The sequence below is a fragment of the Lepus europaeus genome, chromosome 22 (assembly GCF_033115175.1).
Source record: "Lepus europaeus isolate LE1 chromosome 22, mLepTim1.pri, whole genome shotgun sequence".
Taxonomy (NCBI): Eukaryota; Metazoa; Chordata; class Mammalia; order Lagomorpha; family Leporidae; genus Lepus; species Lepus europaeus.
In genome coordinates, this window is record NC_084848.1 from 34,492,765 (window position 1) to 34,517,714 (window position 24,950).

Below are 24,950 nucleotides of genomic sequence, written 5' to 3' on the forward strand. Positions count from 1 at the left end.
TCCTTTATAAAATTATTTTCCAACAACTCAGGTATTACTTAAAAGAGGGTAGAAAACAGGATATCCTGGGAAAACATGAGATGTTAGCTAGACACGGAAGAAACATGACACTGAAAATAGAATTAGGAATTACAATTTCTGGTCTTGTATCTTCTAAAGAGATCATGAAATTTTTTTCTCATTTTCAATCAAGGAAAAGTAACTGTTCTCTAATCTAGAATCAACCTAGAATATACTCAGAGTGAACTATTTTTTAGTGCTTAAGCATGTTATTGCTAGTTATTTACATAAAGGATCAGATCTGTTTGAGAATACCATTCCAATATCCTCTCTATGGTAAATACGGAAAAAATAAAGTTCAACATACCTTATTGTGACCCAGAATATTTTCAGGAAACTTGAACCAGTTGCTGATTTATTTTATCAGTGGTTCTTCATGATTCATGAAAAAAACCCTTTCAAGGGGTCCACAAGGCCAAAATTGCTAGTATTACCAAAACATTATTTGCATTTTTCACTAAGCTGAAATTTGTACTGCTGTTTCAAAAGCATTGGTGACTGAAACCTTATTGCAAGTAAAGAAAGTGGATGTAAGTAGTATGAATAGTCATATTATTCACTGCCATGTGGTAACATTTTTTTTAAAGGCTAGTCTCATTTAGTACTATCCTCAATGAAACAGTAAGTATCAATTTAATTAACTAAAAGTTGACCTTTGAGTGTGACATAATGGGAAGTATAACTAAAACACTGCTGCATCCTGATGCTGTCTGTCTCAAGGAAAAGTACTTATGAAAATGTTTGAGTTGTAGATTGTATTTGCCAGTTTATTTTTAATATATATGCATATTTTTAATTTGAGAGGGAGAAGGAGACAGGAAATGGAGGGTGAGGGGAGATGTGGGGGGAGAGGGAGGGGGTGGGAGAGAAAGAGATAAATCCCTATTCTGTTAACTTCCCAAATGCCTGCAATAGCCTGGGACTGAGGGTCTGAAGCTCGGAGTTGAGAACTCATTTCAAGTTTCTCATGCGGATGGTAGAACCCAATCACCTGAACCATCACCACTACCTTCCAGAGTCTACATCAGCAGGAAGCTGGAGTCAGGGATCAAATCCAATTACTCCAATATGGAACAAGGGTATCTTAACTGGCATCTTATATTTTAGGCCTAACTCATGTTCCTAAACTATCCAGTTTATACACAGGATATCATTTGTACTTGAAAGAATGAAAGAATAATTAATCAACTATTATTATTCAGACTGAGATGCTTACTAGATACCTTCGTGAAAATGAACAAAGTTTGCCTGTCAATTAAAGGAAAATCAACAGGAAAATGTATGTCAGCCACCATCAGCTTCATGGTTTCCAATACTTCCAAATGTGGTGATTATATTAACAAAGATGATTTTGATATAATGAAGTATGTCAGCATTTGGAAGAATTATATTTTCCAAATGGCCAATATGTGTGTTCTAAAATCATGCTTGTGTAAAAGTTTTTTCAAAGTGCAAGACTGACCACTAAATTTTACTGCATCAGAGTCCTGAGTGGTACTAGATAGGTTTTCGTATCCTACATTTCAACTATCTTTAATGGAACAAAAATTGTAAATTCTTGGTGTAGTATCAAATAGTCACAATCATCTGAAAATGCTAATAAAATAAACTTTCCTTTTCTGATAACATATCTTTGTGAGGCTGGTTTGCTTTTTCATATTCTTCAATAAAAACAGCATATTAAAAAAGACTGAAAGGAAAGCAAATGTGAGAATTCAATTGCTTTGTATAAAGTCACACATCAACATGTATTTGAAAAATGTAAAACAATTGCTAGATTTGACCAATAATGTTGAGAGAATTATTGCTTAATCTTTCCCAGATGGGCAATAAACTTTGTACAAGAGAAAAATAAAGTCTTGGTTCAGTGAATGTATTTTTGATTTCAATAATTTAGTAGTTCCCAACCTTTTTGTTGTTTGTTGATTCTACATGTAGAACCGGAATTCATCAATTTCTAAAATGTCATTAACAGTTGATCAGATAATACACTAGTATTGATATTATTTGAGACAAAAGTAAAAAAAAACTTCATTTTGCTAGAATTTTACAGAATTTGCTTATGCTCTTAAAAATAATTTAAACACACACACACACACACACACAAAGCCCCAACTTTGTAGGCACAAGTTCATACCTTTACTTAGTTTAGAATTGTAGCAAATAAATGAGATTCTCCAGAGACTTGGGAGTCTCAGGTTTTGCCAATAAACTAGCTATCTCTCATTCTGGTGTTTACAAAGGAAAGTGGTACAAATATGTTATAGCTTGTAAAACTAAACATTACTAGAGTAGAATTTCACAGAGAAAATTATGTTGATACTGGATCAATAGCAAAACTTCCTTTCAAACTCACACATTTAAGACCATGAGTTAATAGTCTATCCAGATTATTCTAATTCCTTTGGTTCAAAGGACAAAAATAGAAACCTACAAGGACTCACAATTTTGCAAATTGGATGTGAGATAAGACATTAGTGTATTAAAGGGACATCCTTTCACATAAAGACATTTCAGCACTTTTAGGTCATTATATGAACTTTGGTGAAATTAGATACTGCAGTTGTTTACATTTTTGTCCTAAAGGAGGAAAACCCTCAACTTGTTGGTTAGTCTGGGCATAAAATTCTAACTTTTAAGGTAAAGGGGAATATGTGACTAAAGATCACATTCTCCTTTTAAATGTCCAAGTTCAAATAAGTAGGGAATAAAAAACTAAGAAAATTGATCAATAAAATGTTTTCTATTTTAATAATGTCTGAAACAAACATCATCTAAAGGGCAAAATTGATCAAAAGTTTGGATTTTTTTTTTGTTCTGATTATTATTTTATACCTCAAACCTCTTAACTTGATTTTTTTTTTTTTTTTGACAGGCCGATTGGACAGTGAGAGAGAGACAGAGAAAGGTCTTCCTTTTGCCGTTGGTTCACCCTCCAATGGCCGCCGCGGTAGCGCGCTGCGGCCGGCGCACCGCGCTGATCCAATGGCAGGAGCCAGGTGATTCTCCTGGTCTCCCATGGGGTGCAGGACTTAACTTGATTTTTAAATAGAGATGCTGAGAGATGCTGCTGTCCTTCATTAAAAATCAACACTCACCTAGTTGTGAATAATGTTCACTCTAAAAGAGAATTTATGTGTTACAGAATTATTCCTTCAGCACAACCTTTTTAGAACACTATCACCATTTTAGAACTCAAGTTCTCTAGATAAAGCCTACATTTCTTTAAATAGAATCCACATATGATTTTATTTCTTTGGCTTAGGCACTATCCTATTTAGGGTGATGAAAAACTAAAAATCCCAAATTTGTTCTTAAAACATACAATGTATCAGGAAACAAGAGGACTGAAAATCATTCATTCCAGTCAGATTTCATTAAAAGAAAATATCTGACATAAAAATGACTTTTTATCTCATATGTAATAAAATGTTATTTCAGCAAGTAAATATTTGCTGGAGAAAATGCTATTTTATTAACAATTATTTAGAAAAGCTGATGTATGGTAGTCTTCATTAGATTGTAATTCACATGGAGAAAAGAAATGAAAACATGGTGTATTTTATAAATCTTACTCTCACTAAAGCTGGAGAATCTTAAAGAATGAAAGGACGATCTAGAATACTTTACTTCAGTATACATACAAAATATGAATCCAAATGATGTTTAACATTATAGTTGTTGACCTAGAGAAGTAAATGCAAACACAAATTTAGAGATCTATAGTCTAGTGATAAAGGATACAGAGAAAAAGGTTGGAACAGTTAGTTTTGAATCAATTCTTGGTTATTTAACCATTGAGTTCTCACAAACTAATTTAAGTGTTTTTGATGATTATTTCCGTAATATTCTGCACTCCTGCTAATAAATAATAATATTTATTATACTTTATTATAATTTACAGTGACTTATTTTATATGTTTAAAGGAAGGAACAGTGCTAACAGGCTCACTGTTGCTTCTGTACCATTAGAAAATAATTTAATGAACTAACACACTCTCAGGGAGACAGGGATTTTAAGTCTCTCAACAGACATGAAGCTGCTCAGAAAAGTCAAACGACTTGCTTAATCAAATATGGTTATTAAGAAGAGAAACAAGCCTTTGAATCCAGGACTGCTGCTGTTAAGTCAGGTACCCTTTCTAGTGCTGATCATTCATGACTATATTATATTTCTGATGTAAAGAAATACATTTAAACATATATTTCTGCACATGACATTCTGTGATGTAGAAAGGGGATATGTATGGGGTTTTGCCAACACTAACATGTACTGGACTCTAAATATTAGAACCAATATGCAGTAACTATAAAAATGTCCAACTCAAACTGTATTTCCAATTTTGTGTTGAGTACTATTCCTTGGATGTCTTACACAAACTTCAGGATGTCTTACACATACTTCAGAATGTACACAATCAAAGTCAAAATGCATTACCCTTTTACTCTCACAACTTGCTGGTTTTTTTATATTCCTTATAACATCATAATCATCCAATTGCTCAAATTAGAAAGCTAAAAATCACTTTTGTTTTCTTTTGCTTCAAATTTCTATGTTATAAAAAGTAAAATAACTAACTCACCCAGAACAGAGCGAAGTATAAAACCTATGACCTTGATATACGACTCAGTGAGGAGAGGCTAAAAAAATCATTATCTAAAATAAAGAAATTGAAATTTGAAATTGGAGTTTGAAGTCAGTGAATTAGATTATTCCCATACTAATGAAAGTTTTAGCTTGAGGGTTTTTGATTGGTGTCCACTGCCTTTAAAGCAGTCATTATTGCTATATATAATTAATTAAACCTCTATCCAACACCAAATCTCATGTTAGGATTTTATTATTCCTTTACACCAGCAGTGAAATGTTACTCCTTGGAGGGCCTTCTCTGGCCAGCCTATCTAGATGAGGTTCTCCTGCTCTTCTTCCCCCTGCCTCTTCCTTCCTTCCCTTCCCTTCCCTGACTGCCCTCCCCTTCCTCCATTCCTTCTTTTTTAAAAGATTTCTTTATTTTTATTTTATTTGAAAGGTAGAATGACACACAGAGAGGGAGATTGAAGGGAAAGGGGGATGGTGTTCAATCTGCTTTTTCACTCCACAAATGGCCACAACAGCTAGGGTTGGGCCAAGCTGAAGCTAGGAGCCTGAACTCCAGCTTGGCCTCCCACATGGGTGGCAAGGGCTCAAGTACATGGACCATCATCTGCTGCAAGGAGCTGGACTAGAAGCACAGTAGCCAGGACTGGAAATGGCACTCTGCTATGAATGCCAGCATCATAACCAGCAATCTAACCCACTGTGACACAATGCCAAGAATCCCTCCTGCTATTATTTCTATCAGTACATCTTTTACATGTACTTCAAAATGATTATTAAGTTATTGTGAAATTTTAATTATTAAAATTTCTTGTTTACCTACTCATTTATTTTAGTAAACTCCCAATTAAACTGTAAACTCCAGGAACCTAAATGGAGAAATTTAAATTTAAATTTAAATTCTGTCATTGAAATTAAAGCACTTATAAGAACACATATTTTAAGTTCAATTAAGCAGTCTTATCATTTATAAGAGATTTTTATTAGAAAGGATAATCTGACGTCTTTTACTTCTTAAAATATCAATATTTAAAGTATCTAATGGGATTATATTAGTATTCTAATTCATCATTTAAAGTTTATTTTATTTTATTTTATTTTTATTTTTGACAGGCAGAGTGGACAGTGAGAGAGAGACAGAGAGAAAGGTCTTCCTTTTGCCGTTGGTTCATCCTCCAATGGCCGCCGCAGTAGCGCGCTGCGGCCGGCGCACCGCGCTGATCCGATGGCAGGAGCCAGGTGCTTCTCCTGGTCTCCCATGGGGTGCAGCGCCCAAGGACTTGGGCCATCCTCCACTGCACTCCCTGGCCACAGCAGAGAGCTGGCCTGGAAGAGGGGCAACCGGGACAGTATCGGTGCCCCGACCGGGACTAGAACCCGGTGTGCTGGCACCACAAGGTGGAGGATTAGCCTAGTGAGCCGCGGCGCCGGCCCTTAAAGTTTATTTTTAAAATTAACACCAAAGTTAAATTCCCAGCATTCCAGTGCTAGAAAAAATCATATAAAAGGAACACAATTTTATTCCTGGATAAAAACACAGTGCTTCATTTGAATTCATTGTCAGTTTGAATATTTGAAAATATCAAGACAAGTTACTTGTTTTTCAAAAGTTTTACAATAAGCAAATTAATTCAATAAATGTTAACATTTCTAGTGCTTTACTTTGGAGGATGTGGAAGTGCTGAGTGATTTTGACAATTGTATTTGATATCTTCTTTGTAACTAAGATGTAATTACAATGCTTATAAAAGCTTAAGAACCACTATATAATTTGGCCTAAGATATTTCCAAAATACTTACAATCACAGTATATTTTCACAGAAAAACAACAGAAACTTGGATAGTTCTGTATTCTCAATATTTAGGCCTAAATATTCAGTGAAGTAAACATCTTAGAGTGGATCTAGCTTTTACTTTTAATTATTTCTCAAATGCATTTAGCTTGTACAGTTGGAATTGAATATAGACAAATCATGGCATTTTTAAAAAAATAATTTAAAAGACAGATGAAATCTTGGTTTTCCCAACCAGGGTTTAAGAACTCTGATTTCATTAAGTTGCAAATGTAGCTGACTGGTTCCCAGCTGGCAATGAAATGCACTTTACATCTAGAATGTTCTTACAGTTTTTCTCCAGTGCGATTTACGACCTCATTTAGATGACAAAAGTAATCTATTATTTTTGACAGATGTCTAAAAAACAATGATATACAAGAGTTAATACTCTGAAGACTTTGTTGGGAAGGTTTTATTATAAAACATATAACAAATTGCTCTGCCACATCTAGAATATTTGAGATCACTTTTAGGCAAATGTAATTTGTAACATTCATAAAACTGATAAAAAGCTGGACTTGAGGAAGATACCTGCATAGGTGCTTAAATGTGATGACAGACAAAAAGCCACAGTTTGAAAAATCAACTGTCAGATCCTTAGAGTAAATTTAATATACAGCCTGTTATCTTAGTTCTTGTGCTAGTAAATAAGAAGGAAGTTACTGTTAACCTTTTGATAGCAATATGGGATCTATCACATAAAGAACCTGAAAGCACAAAGGACTAACTGATTCAGGAGAGAGATTCTAGGAGAAGGCAATCATAGTAATAATTAAGGAGGCTAGGTAATTTATCAAACACATGAAGATGTAGGCAAGAAACAAATGTCTAATCCTTTCTCCCATCATGATTCAGTGATAAGCATATAAAAATAAAGATGAAAAAACTCCCTCCCTCAAAGGTTGGCATTAAAACTTTCTTTCTAATAAATTTAGATTTGTTTCCAAATATTAGGCAGCCACATTCCAAGTTGAATATATTTGAAAAATTTTGGAATGATACTAGAGCTGGGAGCTACCCCAGACTGGACAAATTAAAAAAAAAAACAAAAAACAAAACAACAAAAAACCTTTGGTGATAGTATTTTTTTAATCTTCTTGTTTAATGGCCAAAAATACACTTAGTATAAATAATTTTATATCTATACTGATGAGTATGGTTACAATAGTAAGTCTACATCAAAGAAACAGGAGTTATAGGAAGTGAGATCCCTAGCTGTGATGTAGGAGTAGACATTTTCTATGAAATCTCTAGATTGTCCTACTCGTGGTCTAATGTGACAATTAGTGAAAAATGAGTGGTATCTATTTTATATTCCATTTTTTTTCATAGTATTATGTTGCATGCAATCCAACCTTAACAAGTACAGGAAAATATTGGTTAGTTTCCCCAGATTTCCATAGCAGAGCAGGGGTCAGGTGCCAATGAACTGTACTTACTTTTGGTGTTGGGCAGGAAGCTGTAGAGAGGCGAGATGTGGCCTGAGCACGAGGTGATTCTGAAGGAGTAGTGCTGAGGGAGGCTGTGTCTCGTGGGAGCACCTGAACACCACGAGAAATGATGGAGTCTGGAATCTGAACAAGAGGAACAGCCATGGTATAACATTCTGAAAATGCCAACAACATGTAAATCAATACCCGTATCTAAGTTTTTTTTGAAGGCCAGGGCATTCTTTGCTGCTCAACTCTCACATAGCTGGTGCAATTTTTACTTAGATTCAAATACATCCAGCAATTTAGGATAGGACAGTTTCAGACAAAATATTTTTTTCCAGCAAGTAATACTTCACCATGAGAAGCAGGTTAGCATCGTGAATGGAAGTAAAGTGTTTTTCATTCATATATTGACTTTGCCATTTAATAGTTTGAATTCTTGAGTAAGTTATTTAATTTCTAATTATTTTCCATCTCCATTTCATTCATTTTCAACCTTCTTCACATTCTGTCACAAGCTGACCTGTATGGACAGTGTTAACAAGCTATTTTATGTTCTCTGGCTTCCAGTAGGGTTCAGTCTGTTGAGAGGAACTTAAGGTCTAATATTTATTCCTCTGAGTCTTTCTCCACTAGGCCTTGTGTGTCTCAATTCAAGATCACAGTTCCTTCTTTCTTGCAGCTTTTTTTTTCTGGATTCTAACAGTACTCTTTCCCTTTACCCCAAGATTTCTTGTTGTGTTCCCTAAATTCTGACCAAACCATTGTAAATACCATAGGCCCATAGTAAATTTTTCTCAATTTACTATTTAAGTATGATATGTGATTTCTGCTAGGATATTGATGAATATTTTTTGACTTGCCATTTTCTTTATCTGAAAAATGAGAATAATGATAGTATCCACCTCACTGGATTACTACAAAGTAAGTAAGAGAATGTATGTAAATTATTTAGCATTTAGAAGTAGTAAACATTTAACACGTTATTATTCAATATTGATAATTAAAGACCAATATCCTAAAATTACTCAAACATAGACAATAATTTAGGTTACTTTTTAATATTAACATTTACATTGAATATAAAGTCATTATTTTAGACCATGTAAAACTTAGCTCATGATCTGGTCTACTACTGCTGGTCATAAATCTTCTAAGAATGAGAAATTTAGTTGTATACAAAAGACTTGAAACACATATGAAAAAAAACAAACAGTTAACATTCAGCTAACAAATGCCATAAACCATATAAAAAGTAGGAAGAAACAGCTAGACTATGACAGGGAAGAAGTCTTGATGTTATGTGTCATTTTTTACATGCAAAGAACATAAAACTATTTTCACAGAAGCTCTTTTATTTAGTTTCTACATCAACATTCCCAGTACTAAATCAGTCCTTGACATTTTGTTACACTTGTGAACAATAAAGACTTAATTAGGAAGAAAAGCAATGGAAATTTGGACAAGAAAAACAGTCAATTTGCTAGGACATTTGAGTACTGAATTGTATTAAATATTTTCAGAAATTAGGGCCGGTGCTGTGGTGTGGTGTGCTAAGCCTCCACCTGCAGCACTGGAATCCCATATGGGCGGTGGTTCAATTCCCAGCTGCTCCTCTTCAGATCCAGCTCTCCACTATGGCCTGGGAAAGCCATGGAAGATGACCTGAGTGCTTGGGCCCCTGCACCTGTGTGGAAGACCAGGAAGAAGCTCCTGGCTCCTGGCTTCAGACTGGCATGGCTCTGGCCATTGCGGCCATTTGGGTGGGGAGTGAACCAGCGGCTGGAAGACTTTTCTCTCTCTCTCCCTTTTCTCTGTAACTCTACCTCTCAAATAAATAAATAAAAATCTTTTTCTAAAAAAGCACTAAAGGTAGATAGTTTAACTTAGAAGTTATTTCATGCCACCTTTGTCTAACAAAAAAGGTTATTTATTGTAAGAAGAAGAAAGCCAAATGATTTTATTATACCTCACATGATGCCATGTTCCTCTCATTCACAGAAATGACCATAATTAAACAACATTTATATGTGAGATAATTTGATGAATGCCTATCTACAATTCTATAAAGCATTGTCATGATGGAACCCTATTTTAGGGACTACTGCATGTACTATACCTAATAAAGCACCTGCAAAAATTAATATCTACATCTGTGATGTATATATAGAAACATCCAGACTTATATACATAAGGATGTGTGTATGTACATACACACATTACACATCTCTCTGTATGTGTTTCCATATGAATGTAATTTTAAAAAGTAGTAGTATATGTGAGGGTGAAGACAGTTTGAACTTTGGAGGCATAAATTTTTGGGTTATTAGATACATGAACTATTAGAAATATAAGTCTAGAACTCGGGAAACAGTTAGGAATTGGACATACAATTTGGGAATTATCAATGTGATGTTTAATTACCCAAGGAGAATATGTGAATGAAAAACAATGATGGTTGAAAATTTTAAGTGAGGGGCTGGCATTGTGGTGCAGTGGGTTGAACTGCTGCTGTGACTGCCAGTGTGAGTCCCAGCTGCTCTGCTTCCTACCCAGCTTTCTGTTAATGAGCCTTGGAAAGCAGTGTAAGATGGCTGAAGTACTCAAGTCCCTGCCACCTATGAGGGAGGACAGGATGGATATTCTGGCTCCCAGCTGCAGCCCAGCCCAGACCTGGCTGCTGTGGCCATCTGGGGAGTGAACCAGTGGATGTAAGGTAAGATTCTCTCACTCTCTCTCTGCCTTTCAATAAATAAATAAAGAAATCCTTAAAAAGAGAAAATTCTAGGTGGCATCTGTATTATGGGGTTAAAAGAAGAAAAGCAACTGAAGAAGAAAAGATCTGTTAAAGAGGTGACTATATATTCTAGTTTTTCTTTCAACAATTTAGGATTATATCTATTATCCTGGCTCATCTTTCTACCTTCATCATCTATTTTTAAAGCTTTATTAATTAATTTATTTGATATTTGAAAGGCAGAATTAGAGAGAGAGGGAGAGAGAGAGAATCTTCCACTTACTGGTTTACTCCCCAAATAGTCACAATGGCTGGAGTTGGACCAAGCAGAAGGCAGGAGGCAGGAACTCCTACCAGGTCCCCACATGGGTGCAGGGGCCCAAGTACCTGGGCCATTTTCTGCTGCTTTCCCAGACACATAAGCAGGGAGCTGGGTGGGAAGTAGAGCAGCTGGGACTGGAAATATCTTTTATATGGGATGCCTGTGTTTCAGGTGGCAGTTTAACCTGCTGGTCCCAAAGTTCCTACTTTCTTTTGATGACTTCGGGAAGTGGCTTTCTTCTCTTGGTCTAATACGGCTGCTGGAGCTTCAGCTATCACCTCTGCATTCCAGCAAGAAGGAAGAAGGACTAAAGAGGAAGTGCTCCATTTCTTTACAGTTATTTCCTGAGGTGGTTTCTGTGGACATCCCTTGGTTAGGACTTAGCTACACTTAGCTTCAAGAGAGGCTTGGAAATGCAGTCTTTTTTTTTTTTTTTTAAATTTATTTCAAAGGCAGAGTGAGAGATAGGGAGAGCCAGAGAACGTGAAAGAGATCTATCATCCTCTGGTTCATAGGAAAACAAAAATAACTTGTTAGAGAGATGGAAGTAATTAACAAAATCAAACAGAAATCCCTCAATTGAAAAGTCCTGTAAGCAAAACCAAAAAATGCAATAGAAGGCATGGATAGTAGAACAGATAATAAAAGAATCAGTCAGCTCAAAGAGATAGTCTATTGGAAAATACAGTGTTGGAGGAGAAAAAAGTAATAAAAAGGAACAAGAAAAGGTTATTGGAAATTTGGGACAGCATGAAAAGAGCAAATGTCCAAGTTACTGGGACTTAAGAGGTATTTGAGAATGCTGTAGGGATAGAAAGCATATTGTAAAAGAGACTAACAGAAAACTTCCAACCTAGAGAAAGACACAACTAGAGAGGTATCAGCAGTCAAAGGTCAGCAGTCAGATTCAACCCATTGAATTATAGGCTCAGATGTAACATAATCAAGCTCTCAAAGGTTACAAGTAGTGAAGATACTCAAATTCTAAGAGAAAAGAAGAAAATAAACCATACAGGGGTCCACTGCACACTTTACCTTCAATGACACACACAAACTGAAAGTGAAAGGATGCAATAAAATATTCCATGCAAATGGAATTCCCTAAAAAGCAGGAGTAGTCATAATTCCAGCAGAAAAAGTTACTGTTAAGTCAAAGGCAGTAAGAGAGACAAGGAAAGCCGTTATGTAATGATAAAAAGTTCAAACCAGCCAGAGAAAATAATTGTAAATATGCATGCACCTGATATCGAAGCACCTGAATACATAAAGCAAATAACAGACCTAAAGGGAAAGACAGACTGAAATACAATAAAAATAGGGAAATTTAACATCCCACTTTCAGAAATGGACAAATCACCCAGACAGAAAATCAATAAGGAAATACTTATCTGCACTGTAGATTCATTTGATCTAACAGAGATCTACAGAACATTTTGTATAACAGCTACAGAATACATATTCTTCTCAGCAGCACATCCTACAGGATAGGCCACACTGTAGGTCACCAAATAAGCCTCAACAGATTAAAAAAGACTAATCACATTATCTTTATTTTCTGAGTATAATGCAATAAAAACTAGAAATCAGTAACAAGGAAAACTAGGGCAATTATATAAATACATGGAAATTAAATAACTTAACTCTTGGGGTGAGAATTTTGATGTAGGGGGTTCAGTAGCCACTTGGGATGTCCTCATCCCATAACAGAGTGTCTGGGACCAAGTCCTGCCTCCACTTCCAATCCAGATTCCCTCTAATGGAATTCCTGGTTCCTGGCTTTGGCCTCTTATGTACATCTGGGGAGTGAATTAGTGGATGGAAGATCCCTCTTCCTCTACCTATTATTCTGCCTCTAATTAAATAAATACATCTTTAAAACAAAACAAAACAGCTTAAACTCCTGAGCGAGTACTGGATCTAGGAAGAAATTTAAAAAATTTATTGAAACAAATGGAAATGGAAACACAGGCATAAAGTAAATGTACTAAGAGGGAATTTTACAGCAATCAGTCCCTACAAAAAAACAAACAACAACAACAACAACAAAACCCAGAAAGATCTCAAATAAGCAACTCATCACTAGGCTACAAGGGACTATAAAACAGAACAACTGTGTCTGAAATCAGTAGAAAAAAGAAATAATAAAACTTAGAGCACAAATAAATGATACAGAGACAACAGCAGCAGCAACAACAAATATCAATGAAACAAAAAGGAGGCTCTTTCAAAATATACATGAGCTGGACAACCCCTTACGTAGACCAAGAATAAAGAATATTTAAATGCAAAAAATTAGGGGCCGGTGCCATGGCGCAATAGGTTAATCCTCCGCTGTGGCACCGGCATCCCATATGGGCACTGGCTCTAGTCCCGGCTGCTCCTCTTCCAATCCAGCTCTCTGCTGTGGCTGGGAAAGCAGTAGAAGATGGCCCAAGTTCTTGGGCCCCTGCACCCACGGGGGAGACCTGGAAGAAGCACCTGGCTCCTGGCTTTGGATTGGTGCAGCTCTGGCCATTGTGGCCAGCTGCGGAGTGAACCAGCGGACAGAAGACCTTTCTGTCTCTACCTCTATCTCTGTCTGTAACTCTATCTCTTAAATAAATAAATAAAATCTTAAAAAAATTACATAAAATCAGAGGTTAAAAGGGAAACATTGGCCAGCGCCGTGGCTCACTAGGCTAATCCTCTGCCTGTGGCGCCGGCACACCGGGTTCTAGTCCCAGTCAGGGTGCTGGATTCTGTCCCGGTTGCCCCTCTTCCAGGCCAGCTCTCTGCTGTGGCCCGGGAGTGCAGTGGAGGATGGCCTAAGTGCTTGGGCCCTGCACCCCATGGGAGACCAGGAGAAGCACCTGGCTCCTGCCATCGGATCAGCGCGGTGCGCTGGCCGCAGCGCGCTACCGCGGCGGCCATTGGAGGGTGAACCAACGGCAAAAGGAAGACCTTTCTCTCTGTCTCTCTCTCACTGTCCACTCTGCCTGTCACAAAAAAAAAAAAAAAAAAGATTAAAAAAAATATGCTATCTCAAAAATTATAAATGATAGGAAAATGAAGGAAGGAAGAAAGTAAGGAAGAGAGAGAGAGAAGAGGGAGGAAAAAAGTATTATTATATTCTTAGTATTCTATCTATGAACTACATTGAATCTGTTCTCTTTACAGTAGTATCACATTAAAATGAGAAATGAGCTGTAGTAATTATCATGTTTTTGCTGACACCCAGAGCACTTAATGTATTAACAAATTCCAAGGTGGGGGGAAAAAACAAACACAGCATCACAATGAAAAGATTATGCACCATGATCAAGTAAGATTCTTTCCAGGGCTGCATGCAAGGATAGTTTAAGTATATGCAAATATATGCAAATAACATATATGCAAATCAGCAAATATACCACATCAATGAAGGACAAATATCACATGATCATCTCAAAAGATGCAGAGCAGACATCAGATAAACTTCAACATCACTTCATGTTTTTATTCTGAACAAATGAGGTATAGAAGCAGTGTAACTCAATGTAATAAAGGACATACATAATACGTTAACAGCTAACATAATGCTGTAGGAAAGATGAAATAATGTAGGAAAGATGAAAGCTTTCTCTCTAAGATCCGGGACAAGATAAGGATGCCACTTTCCCCATTTTTATTCAACTTAGTACTGATATTCTTAGCCTGAGCAATTATGCAAGAGAAATAAATGAAGGACTTTCAAATCACAAAGAAGGAAGTCAAATAGTCATTGTTTACACATGACATGATACTATACACAGAAAACCCAAAGACTCTACTAAAAAGTTTTAGTACTAATACATTCAGCAAAATTACATGGTATAAAGTTAACATGCAAAAACCAATAGTGTTACAGAATAAATATCAAATTATTGGGGGGCTGGCACTGTGGTGTAGTAGGCTAAGCCTCCGTGTGCAGTGCCAGCATCTCATATGGGTGCTTGTTGGTATCCCGGCTGCTCCTTTTCCGGATATTGGAATGGGCAAGGATGTTTTTGGATCAGATCTCAAAAGCACAGAGACAAAATTTGATTTCATCAAACTTAGGAGTTTCTGCACAGCAAAGGAAACTATCAACAGAGTAAAAAGACGACCTACAAAATGAGAGAAATTTTTTGCAAGTAATATATGGACAAGGGGCTAATATCCAGAGTACATAAAGAATTCAAACAACCAATGTCAAAAAACCTAGCAATCCAATTAAAAATGGGCAGCAATTCTAGACAGACATTTTTCATAGGGAGTCATACAAATGTCCAGCGCGTACGTGAATAAGTGCTTATCATCCCTATCAGGGAAATGCAAATCAAAACCACCATAAGATATCATCTTACTCCACTTAGGTTGCCATGATAAAGAAAAAGAACAAATGTTGGATGTGGATGTAGAGAAAAGGGATCCTTGCACACTGTTGTTGGGCATACAAATTAGGACCACCAATGTGGAAAACAGTACGGAGGTTCCTCAAAAAACTAAAAATACAATAATCATATGATTCAGCAATGCCACTACTGTGTATATAAACCAAGGAAAATGAAATCAGTCTGTTGAAGTGACATCTGCATTCCCATGTTTATTGCAGCACTATTTTCATAAACAGCCAAGAAATGGATACAACCTAAGTACCCATTCACTGATGAATAGATAAAGAAAATGCAGTAGCTATATGCAATAGAATAATAGTCAGCCCCAAAAAGGATGAATTCATATTTATTCACAACAATATATATGGAGTTTGAGGTTATTAAGTTAAATATATTAAGCTAAAAACAGAAAGACAAGTATTGTAACACGCATATGTGGAATCTAGAAAAAGTGACCTTAAAGGTTACCAATATAAAGAAAGAAGTTCTGGGGTTCTATTGCACAGCAGGATAATTATAAATAATGTTATTGTACTGTATATTTCTCTATGGAAACTAGCTGATAGGACTTTTGGATGTTGCCACCATAAATATTAAGTGTTTTGGAAGTTAGCTATATTTAGCTTGATTAGACATTATACAATATATACATGTGTCAAAACATCACATGATATCCCACAAATATGCATAATTTTTATGTGCCTATTAAATTTTTTAAATTAAAAAACCAAAAAGAAATAAATCAATGTAATATAGCACATTAATAGGATAATGGGCAGAAAAAGTCCACATGATCATCTCAAATGATGCAGAGCCAACATTTGGAAAAATAAATGTCTTTCACAATGAAAACACTCAGAAAACTAAGAATAGACGGCAACATTCTCGACTTGACAAATGCTACATAAAAACCCATAGCTAACAATGTACTTAATGATGAATGACTGAAAGTTTCTCCCCTAAGATCAGTAAGAATGTCTTCTCTTTCCACTGCTATTCAACACGGTACCGAAATTTCTAGCTTGGGCAATTACAAGAGTAAAAGAAATGAAAGGAATCCAAACTGGAAAGGAAAAAGTAAAAATATCTCTAGTCATAGATGACATGATCATGAGGGCACTTTACAAAGTTCATGGAAAATTGGAATTAAAAGATGTTTGTTTTGGTCCAAAAATTTTTTGAAATTCACACATTGGTTTTTCAAGATGCTATTTTCCATGAACTTGTTGATGACCCTGTGTGTTTGTGTAAAATCCTAAAGAATCCATGAAAGAACTATTAGAGTTAATAAACAAATTCAGCAAAATTATGAGATACATGAGGAACACTCCAAAATCACTTGTATTTCTATGCACCAACATTGAAATTTTTAAAAAAGTTAAAACAGTGCCATTTAAAATAACACCAAAGAGAATAAAATATTCAGAATTAATTTAACGAAGGTACAAAATATGTACATCAAAAATTATAAAACCTTTCTGGAAGAAATTAAAAGACATAAAAATAGAAAGGCATCTGTGTTAATGGCTTGTAAAATTTGATACTTTAAGATAGCAATATTAGTCTAAAGTTACCTACAGATTCAGTGTAACCTCTATCAAATTCCGATATTTTTTGTGGAAATAGAAAAATCCATCTTAAAGGACACTACATGGTCAAAACAACTTTGAAAAAGACATTTAGAGGTCTCAAACTTCCTGATATCAAAACTTGCTTCAAAACTGCATAACCAAAAGAGTATGGTACTGACATAAGGATGGACATAATAGAACAGAACTGAAATTCTAGAGATAAGCACTCATATGTTTATTGGTAATTTATTTTAGATAAGGATTCCCAAACAATTAATAGGAGAAAATGGTCTTGTGATAGAACAACTAGAAAGTTACAGTCTTACCTGACATCATACAAAAAATTAACTCAATACTGATAAAGGACATAAGGGTAAAATAACACAATTATAAGAAAAAAATTCAAGACCTTGGATTTGGTAAAGGATTCTAAAGATACTAAAAGTACAAGCAACAAGAAAAAATCATATAAGTTTAACTTTATCAAAATTAAAAACTTGTGAATCAAAGAACATTATCAAGATTGTGAAAAGACAAGTTATGGAATGGGAGGAAATATTTGCAGTCTTTCTGATAAAGGTCTAATATCCAGAATATATAAAGAACTCTTGCAACTCAACAATATTACTCTTACATGTATATCCAAGAAAACTGAAAACAAGTGTTCAAATATCTGTTCATGGGGTGGGTACTGGCCTAGTGGTTGAGACACTAGTTAATATGCCCAAATCCCATATCAAAGTGTCTGGTTTTTTTTTTTTGTTGTTGTTGTTTTTTTTTGTTTTTGTTTTTTTTTTTGACAGGCAGAGTGGACAGTGAGAATGAGAAGAGAGACAGAGAGAAAGGTCTTCCTTTGCCGTTGGTTCACCCTCCAATGGCCGCCGCGGTTGGCACGCTGCGGCCGGCGCACCGCGCTGATCTGATGGCAGGAGCCAGGTGCTTCTCCTGGTCTCCCATGGGGTGCAGGGCCCAAGGACTTGGGCCATCCTCCACTGCACTCCCTGGCCACAGCAGAGAGCTGGCCTGGAAGAGGGGCATCCGGGACAGGACCGGTGCCCCGTCCGGGACTAGAACCCGGTGTGCCTGCGCCGCAAGGCGGAGGATTAGCCTAGTGAGCCGCGGCACCGGATAAAGTGTCTGGTTTGATTCCCAGCTCTGGTTCCCAATTCCAGCTTCCTGAAAATGCAGAACCTTGGAGGCAGCAGAGGATTGTTGGAGTACTTAGATCCCTGCTATGCCTTTAGGGGCCTGGACTGGATTCTTGCCTCCCAGCTTTGGCCTGATTTCCATTCTGGGCATCTGTGGAGTAAACGAGTATATGGGAACTTTCTGTGCCTTTCAAATAAACTTAAAAAATTTTTAAAAACACTGTACATAAATGCACAGAGTAGAATTACTTTAATTACCTCAAAGTAGAAACAACTCACATATCCATCAATGGATGAATGGATAGAAAATGTAGTTTATCTATTCAGTGAAATATTACCTAGCCACAAAAAGAGTACTGATACAGCTGCAGCATGGACAAAAGTTGAAACATTATGCTAAATGAAAGAACCTAATCATAAAAACTGCATACTGGACGATTACATTAAATGTAATGTCCAGAAAAGACAAATCAGTAGTGACATAAAGGCAATTATGGTTGCCAGGATCTGGGGATAGAGAAATAGGGAATGACTACTTAATGGACATGCCATTTTCTTTTTGAGGGGTTGGGTGTGATGAAATATTCTATTAGTCTGAACTGCTCACATTAAAATGGTTAATTTTATATTATACCAATTTACTTCAGTTAAATTAAAAAAGGCATTCTCTCAATGCAACATATTATTCTTAATAATATGTAAAAGCTTTATAGTTTATTCCATATTTGGATTTGATTTTGATATACTATATGAGAAACAGGGACCAACAACATATTGTCCCAGCATCATTTAGTTTAAAACAGAACTCCTATACTAACTTGTATTATAAACTCTGTCAAACACCAAGTGCTCGGATGCACACTGGTGTATTTTTGGTTTTTTCCTCTGTTCCATTTGTCTAAGTATTAATTCTTGTACCAATACTGAATTACTTTAATAATGTAATTATAGTAAGTCTTCATGTTGGTAGAACAGATCTTCTCTTGCTCTTTTTCTTCTATGAGAGCGTATTAGTGGGGCCAGCACTGTGGCATGGTGTGTTAAGCCACCACCTGCTATGCTGGCATCCCATATGGGCCCAGGGTTCACATCCCAGCTGCTCCACTTCTTATCTAGCTGTTTGCTAACAGCCTAGGAAAGCAGCGGAGGGCACCCAAATGCTTGGGACCCTGCATCCATGTGGGAGATCTGGAAGAAGCTCCTGGCTTCTGCCCAGCCCAGCTCCAGCCATTGTAGCCATTTGGGGAACCAGCAGATGGAAGACCTCTCTCCCTCTGTCTCTCCCTGTCTCTATATAACTCTGCCTCTCAAATAAATATATAAATCTTTCTTAAGAAAGAGCATATTAGTTATTTTTGGCCCTTTGCATTATTTATTCCATACAAACATTAGGAAGAATTCACTAATTTTTCTTCCTAATGTACATATACACCCCTTACAAACTGTTAGATTTTATTCCCCATGTTTCTTCAGAAGAGAATGGAAAACTTTTGTAAGATACCTCTTAAAATGATGAAAGCATTTACTTCTGCAAAATGTTAGGGTAAAAGAGAATAGGATAAGAAGGTGATTCAAAACTGATGTTAATTTCTGTAAGGGATCTGAAGCCAGGAGCCAGGAACTTCCTCCAGGTCTTCCACATGGGTGCAGGGGCCCAAGGCCTTGGGCCATCTTCTACTGCTATCCCAGGCCATAGCAGAGAGCTGATTCAGAAGTGGAGCAGCCGGGACTCGAACTGGCGCCCATATGGGATGCCAGCACTGCAGGCCAGCGTGTTAACCCGTTGTGCCACAGCGCTGGCCCCTCATTTTATTTTCTTAAGGAGAGCCTGCTCATATATTACTTGTAACATTAAAATTTAATAACGGAAACCATGGGAGAGATTGTTTAAAAAAGTAATTAAGTGGTCAACATATACAATAACTACAGAGTAATATAAAGATGAACAAAATGTCCTGAACGTAGTCATTTCCTTACTAACAAATAATTATTTATTTGAGAACATTTACTTATTTATTTGATATATTGTTTTACATAGAAAGGACAATTTTTAGCCTTGATGGGCTTTATTTTTAATATGATAAGAGAAGAGAATAAGGGAAATGAAGAGGAATTGGAAGCAAAGCCTGAAAATATTAATTTGGCAATTTATTTAGGGGAGTCAACAAGATATGACCTAGAGGCTTGCTAAGGAATATGTAGCAAGGATCCACAGAGTATAAAAGAGAATTGTACTGACTTAACTCAGCACAAATGAGAAGGAGAAATGTCAAATCACTTCCAAAAGTAACATTTCTACTTTTAGAGAACTATTCAGTATTCTTATTATCTTAGGCAACTCATAGTATGGATAAAATAATTTGTCTCAGTTGACCTCAAATCCTCTGTAGATATGCAATGCAATTTCAACTGTGAATTATTAAACAACAGAATCTTTCTCATTAAGGGAGACTGTAGCAAAAATGCATCCTTCCCGAGGAATTGTGCTGATTTTCTTTCTCATTACAGTACTTTTCTGTCAAAAGGCTGGTTTGGCTGACTTTTTTTTTCTTTAAAGATTTATTCATTTGAAGGTCAGAGTTACAGAGGGACACACACACACACACACAAATTTATAATAGAAGTCTCTTGGGACTGGCGCTGTGGTGTAGTGGGTAAACCACTGCCCACAGTGCCAGCATCCCATATGGGCACTGGTTTGAGTCCCAGCTGCTCTACTTCTGATCCAGCTCTCTGCTATGGCCTGGGAAAGCAGTAGAAGATGGCCCAAGTCCTTAGGCCCCTGCACCCACGGAGGAGACCTGGAAGAAGCTTCTGGTTCCTGGTTTCGGATGCGTGAAGCTCTTTCCTGGTCGTTGTTAACTGGGGAGTTAACCAGTGGATGGTAGTCCTCTTTCTCTTGTGTTCTCTCTCTCCCTGCCTCCCCTTCTTTCTCTGTGTAACTCTGATTTTCAAATAAATAAATAAATTTTTAAAAGTCTCCCAAAACAAGTTGGAGCACAGTTTCAAAAGCAACAATCTTCGATTCCTGAAGTGGAGGTTTTTGGAGATGAAACCCAGCATGGTAGCTGGCCATTTCCCGCATATATACCCTTTTCCAGCAATTTCTCTATTTAGAGATTTTTTTTTGAACAGGCAGTGGACAGTGAGAGAGATAGACAGAGAGAAAGGTCTTCCTTTTGCCGTTGGTTCACCCTCCAATGGCCGCCGCGGCAGGCGCACTGCGACCGGCGCACCGTGCTGATCTGAAGGCAGGAGCCAGGTGCTTATCCTGGTCTCCCATGGGGTGCAGGTCACAAGCACTTGGGCCATCCTCCACTGCACTCCCGGGCCACAGCAGAGAGCTGGCCTGGAAGAGGGGCAACCGGGACAGAATCTGGTACCCCGACCGGGACTAGAACCTGGTGTGCCGGCGCCACAAGGCGGAGGATTAGCCTGTTGAGCCGCGGCGTTGGCCTATTTAGAGACCTTTAAGGTAAGTTACATTTCTAAATCCTACTAAACATCCAAGCATGTGATATAGTATCTGAACTAATAATAAATATAGATTTCATATGAGTACTTAAATGGGTTATTTGAGAAAACATATGAGGAGGCTTTAAAAGATTAAGGAGGAGGCTTTAAAATGTTCATGGAAGAATAGAATTAGAAGATAGTGCAAATTTCCACAAAACCTGCTGTACTCCCCTCATAGGTCACATATTACCCTACAGCTTCTGATAATGATCCACCCACAGCTATGATTAAATGTTATAAAATATTTACTGAAGAAAAATGTCAAACTAATACATATTGATACAGATTTTACAAAAGATTTTTTTCATATAACAAATAAACTAAATCCAATAAAAGAATTTAATAAGAATAGCAGCCAGTATTGTGGCTTAGCAGGTAAAATTGACTCTCTGATTCCAGCATCCCATATGGGCCCTGGTTTGAGTCCCAGCTGCTGTATTTCCCTTCCAGCTCCTTGTTAATGCACCTGGGAAAGCAGTGGAGGATAATCTAAGTGCTTGGGGCCCTGCACCCACATGGGAGACCAGGAGGAAGTTTCTGGTTCCTGGCTTCTGCCTGGTTCAGTCCTGGCTGTTGAGACCATTTGGGGAGTGAACCAGTGGATATCAGTGGATGGAAGATCTACCCCTCCCCACTCCGTAACTCTGCCTTTCAAGTAAATAAATAAATCTTTTTTAAAAAAGAGGCTACTTAAAAAATAATTTAATAAGAATGTGAAGACTTGAATTTAGATGAAAATCAACTATACAAAAACCCACAAGAATTTATGATTTATATTTATGAAGAAAAACTATTCTTCATGATTTTGTCTAGATGGTGGAACATACAAGGTATGGCTAGGTGGTCATTTTTTATGAACACAAATTCATACAGATTTTTTTCAATGGGTATATTTAAACTTTAAGAATTTCAAAATTGTTGTTGCTCTTAATGGTAGAAATCAGTTATTATTATGATTTGGTTTCCCATAAAAATTTGCCTTTCAGGAAAATAAAAAGCTATAATTTTACTAATACTTGAATTTTAGTATCAATTTCCTAAGGTCCATATACAAATTAATAGTGACTGCTATATAGCTAGCATTCATAAATGATTCTTCTAATACTATTATAGTCAACATATTGGCTTACTCCAGGAAGTGAGAAGATGCTGATGATTTTTCTATTTTATGGGCAAATTCTTATTATATATTATAGACATTGTTAAATATTATCTTGGTTTTTTATATCAGTCTTGGAAATTTAGTTAATGGACACATATTTCTTAGAGATGAGTGATGCATCAGATTTTTCCATGGAAACATATTTAACAAATATTCCTAAAATAGGATTTAGAGTATATTAGACTAATTTTTCAGCCCATAAGAATATTCATTTCTATAATACACTTATAAAACAATTCCTTTACTAGTATGTTTTTTTTTTTTAATTTTATTTTTGACAGGCAGAGTGGATAGTGAGAGAGTGAAACAGAGAGAAAGGTCTTCCTTTGGCGTTGGTTCACCCTCCAATGGCCGCCGCGGCTGGTGTGCTGCGGCTGGCACACCGTGCTGATCCGAAGCCAGGAGCCAGGTGCTTCTCCTGGTCTCCCATGGGGTGCAGGGCCCAAGGACTTGGGCCATCTTCCACTGCACTCCCTGGCCACAGCAGAGAGCTGGCCTGGAAGAGGGGCAACCGGGACAGAATCTGGTACCCCGACCGGGACTAGAACCTGGTGTTCCGGCGCCGCTAGGCTGAGGATTAGCCTATTGAGCCGCGGCGCCAGCCACTAATATGTTTTATACTAGTATAATACTGCAAATTCCTTAAAGGCAGAGCTCAGGACGCAAATAATCATTTAAAATCTCATAGCATCTAGCAGAAAGATCCACACCTATAGTGTCAAGATATACTTATGAGTGGATGAATTTGTAAGAGACAAAAGGAAAAGAAAGAAAAATACAGAATAGATTCCTGAAAGGCTTCATGGAGAAGGCTGGATTTTACTGGACATGGGAATTCTTAATCTAGAGGATCTGATCTGCAAAACTGTATTTAAAGTTTGTGTATATCAGACCTTTTAAGATGGTCAATAACTTTAACCACATTTGCAAAGAGGTTACCAGTTGTAAAAAGTTAAGAATCACTGAGTTAAGTCTTGAAAGAAGCCTAAAAGAAGTAAAAAGAAAGGATTGTTTACTGGTCAAAGGAGAGAGGAAATGTGAAGGAAGAATTTGTGTAAGTTAACTTTTGATCATATCAAGTGTTTTTACATCCATTTTCTTATTTGATATTCATAATGGGGTTAGCATCATTATTATTTCTACTTAAGAGAAGACTGGAGCTTAGAAAGGAGAAGCAATTCAAATGATGTCATAGTTGTCATTAAGTTATATTATCTTAATAAATTATTCTTTCCTAGGTTGGTTTTTTTTTTTTTTTTTTGACAGACAGAGTTAGACAGTGAGAGAGAGAGACAGAGAGAAAGGTCTTCCTTCCGTTGGTTCACTCCTCAAATGGCAGCTACGGCTGGCGCACTGTGCCGATCCCAAGCCAGGAACCAGGTGCTTCCTCCTGGTCTCCCATGCGGGTGCAGGGCCCAAGCACCTGGGCCATCCTCCACTGCACTCCCGGGCCACAGCAGAGAGCTGGACTGGAAGAGGGGCAACCAGGACAGAACCGGTGCACCAATCGGGTCTAGAACCCTGAGTACTGCGCCGCAGGTGGAGGATTCGCCTAGTTTTACAAGTCATGCACTGAGATGTCCAATGGATTCATCTTACAGAAACTGGACTGCAAGCTGCATCACCACACATTGTACTTTTTCAGCCCTTGTTTAAGCTTGTGGCTGTTTGTGGTAACCAGGGGTGAATCCAAAACACCAAGAATACTTTACTTTGATAATAATTTCCTTTCTATTGATTTGTACTTTGTCTTTGTTTATAGTTACTGCGCTTTGGGTTCCTATTAACATACTACTCTTAAGGAGAGTCTTAGGATTGTTCCATTTAATCCTTGTTATTTTTGCAGACTAAGATAAGCTTTTTCTCTCCGTAAAATTACAGGATAGGGGCCCCGGTGCTGTGGCATAGTAGGCTAGGCCTTCGCCTCTGGCGCCAAAATCCCATACGGGTGCTGTTTTTGTCCTGGCTGCTCCTTTTCTAATCCAGCTCTTTGCTTATGGCCTGGGAAAGCAGTGGAAGATGGCCCAAGTACTTGGGCCACCGCACCCACATGGGAGACCTGGAAGAAGATCCTGGCTCTGGATCAGTCCTGCTCCAGCCATTGTGGGAGTGAACTAGCAAATGGAAAACCTCTTTCACTGTCTCTCCCTCTCTGTCTGTAACTCTGCCTCAGAAAGAAATATATAAAATCATTTA

At 37.2% G+C, this 24,950-nt stretch overlaps 1 protein-coding gene across 2 annotated transcripts in view; it reads right to left on the reverse strand.

Annotated features, from left to right (window-relative positions):
* GPHN (gephyrin) overlaps positions 1-24,950 on the reverse strand; it is a 539,761-nt gene that overhangs the window by 207,552 nt on the left and 307,259 nt on the right. For both annotated transcript variants that reach the window (XM_062181321.1, XM_062181322.1), the window contains exon 9: positions 7,932-8,066. In XM_062181321.1, coding sequence (XP_062037305.1) covers positions 7,932-8,066 — 135 coding nt within the window. The remainder of the gene's footprint in view (positions 1-7,931; positions 8,067-24,950) is intronic.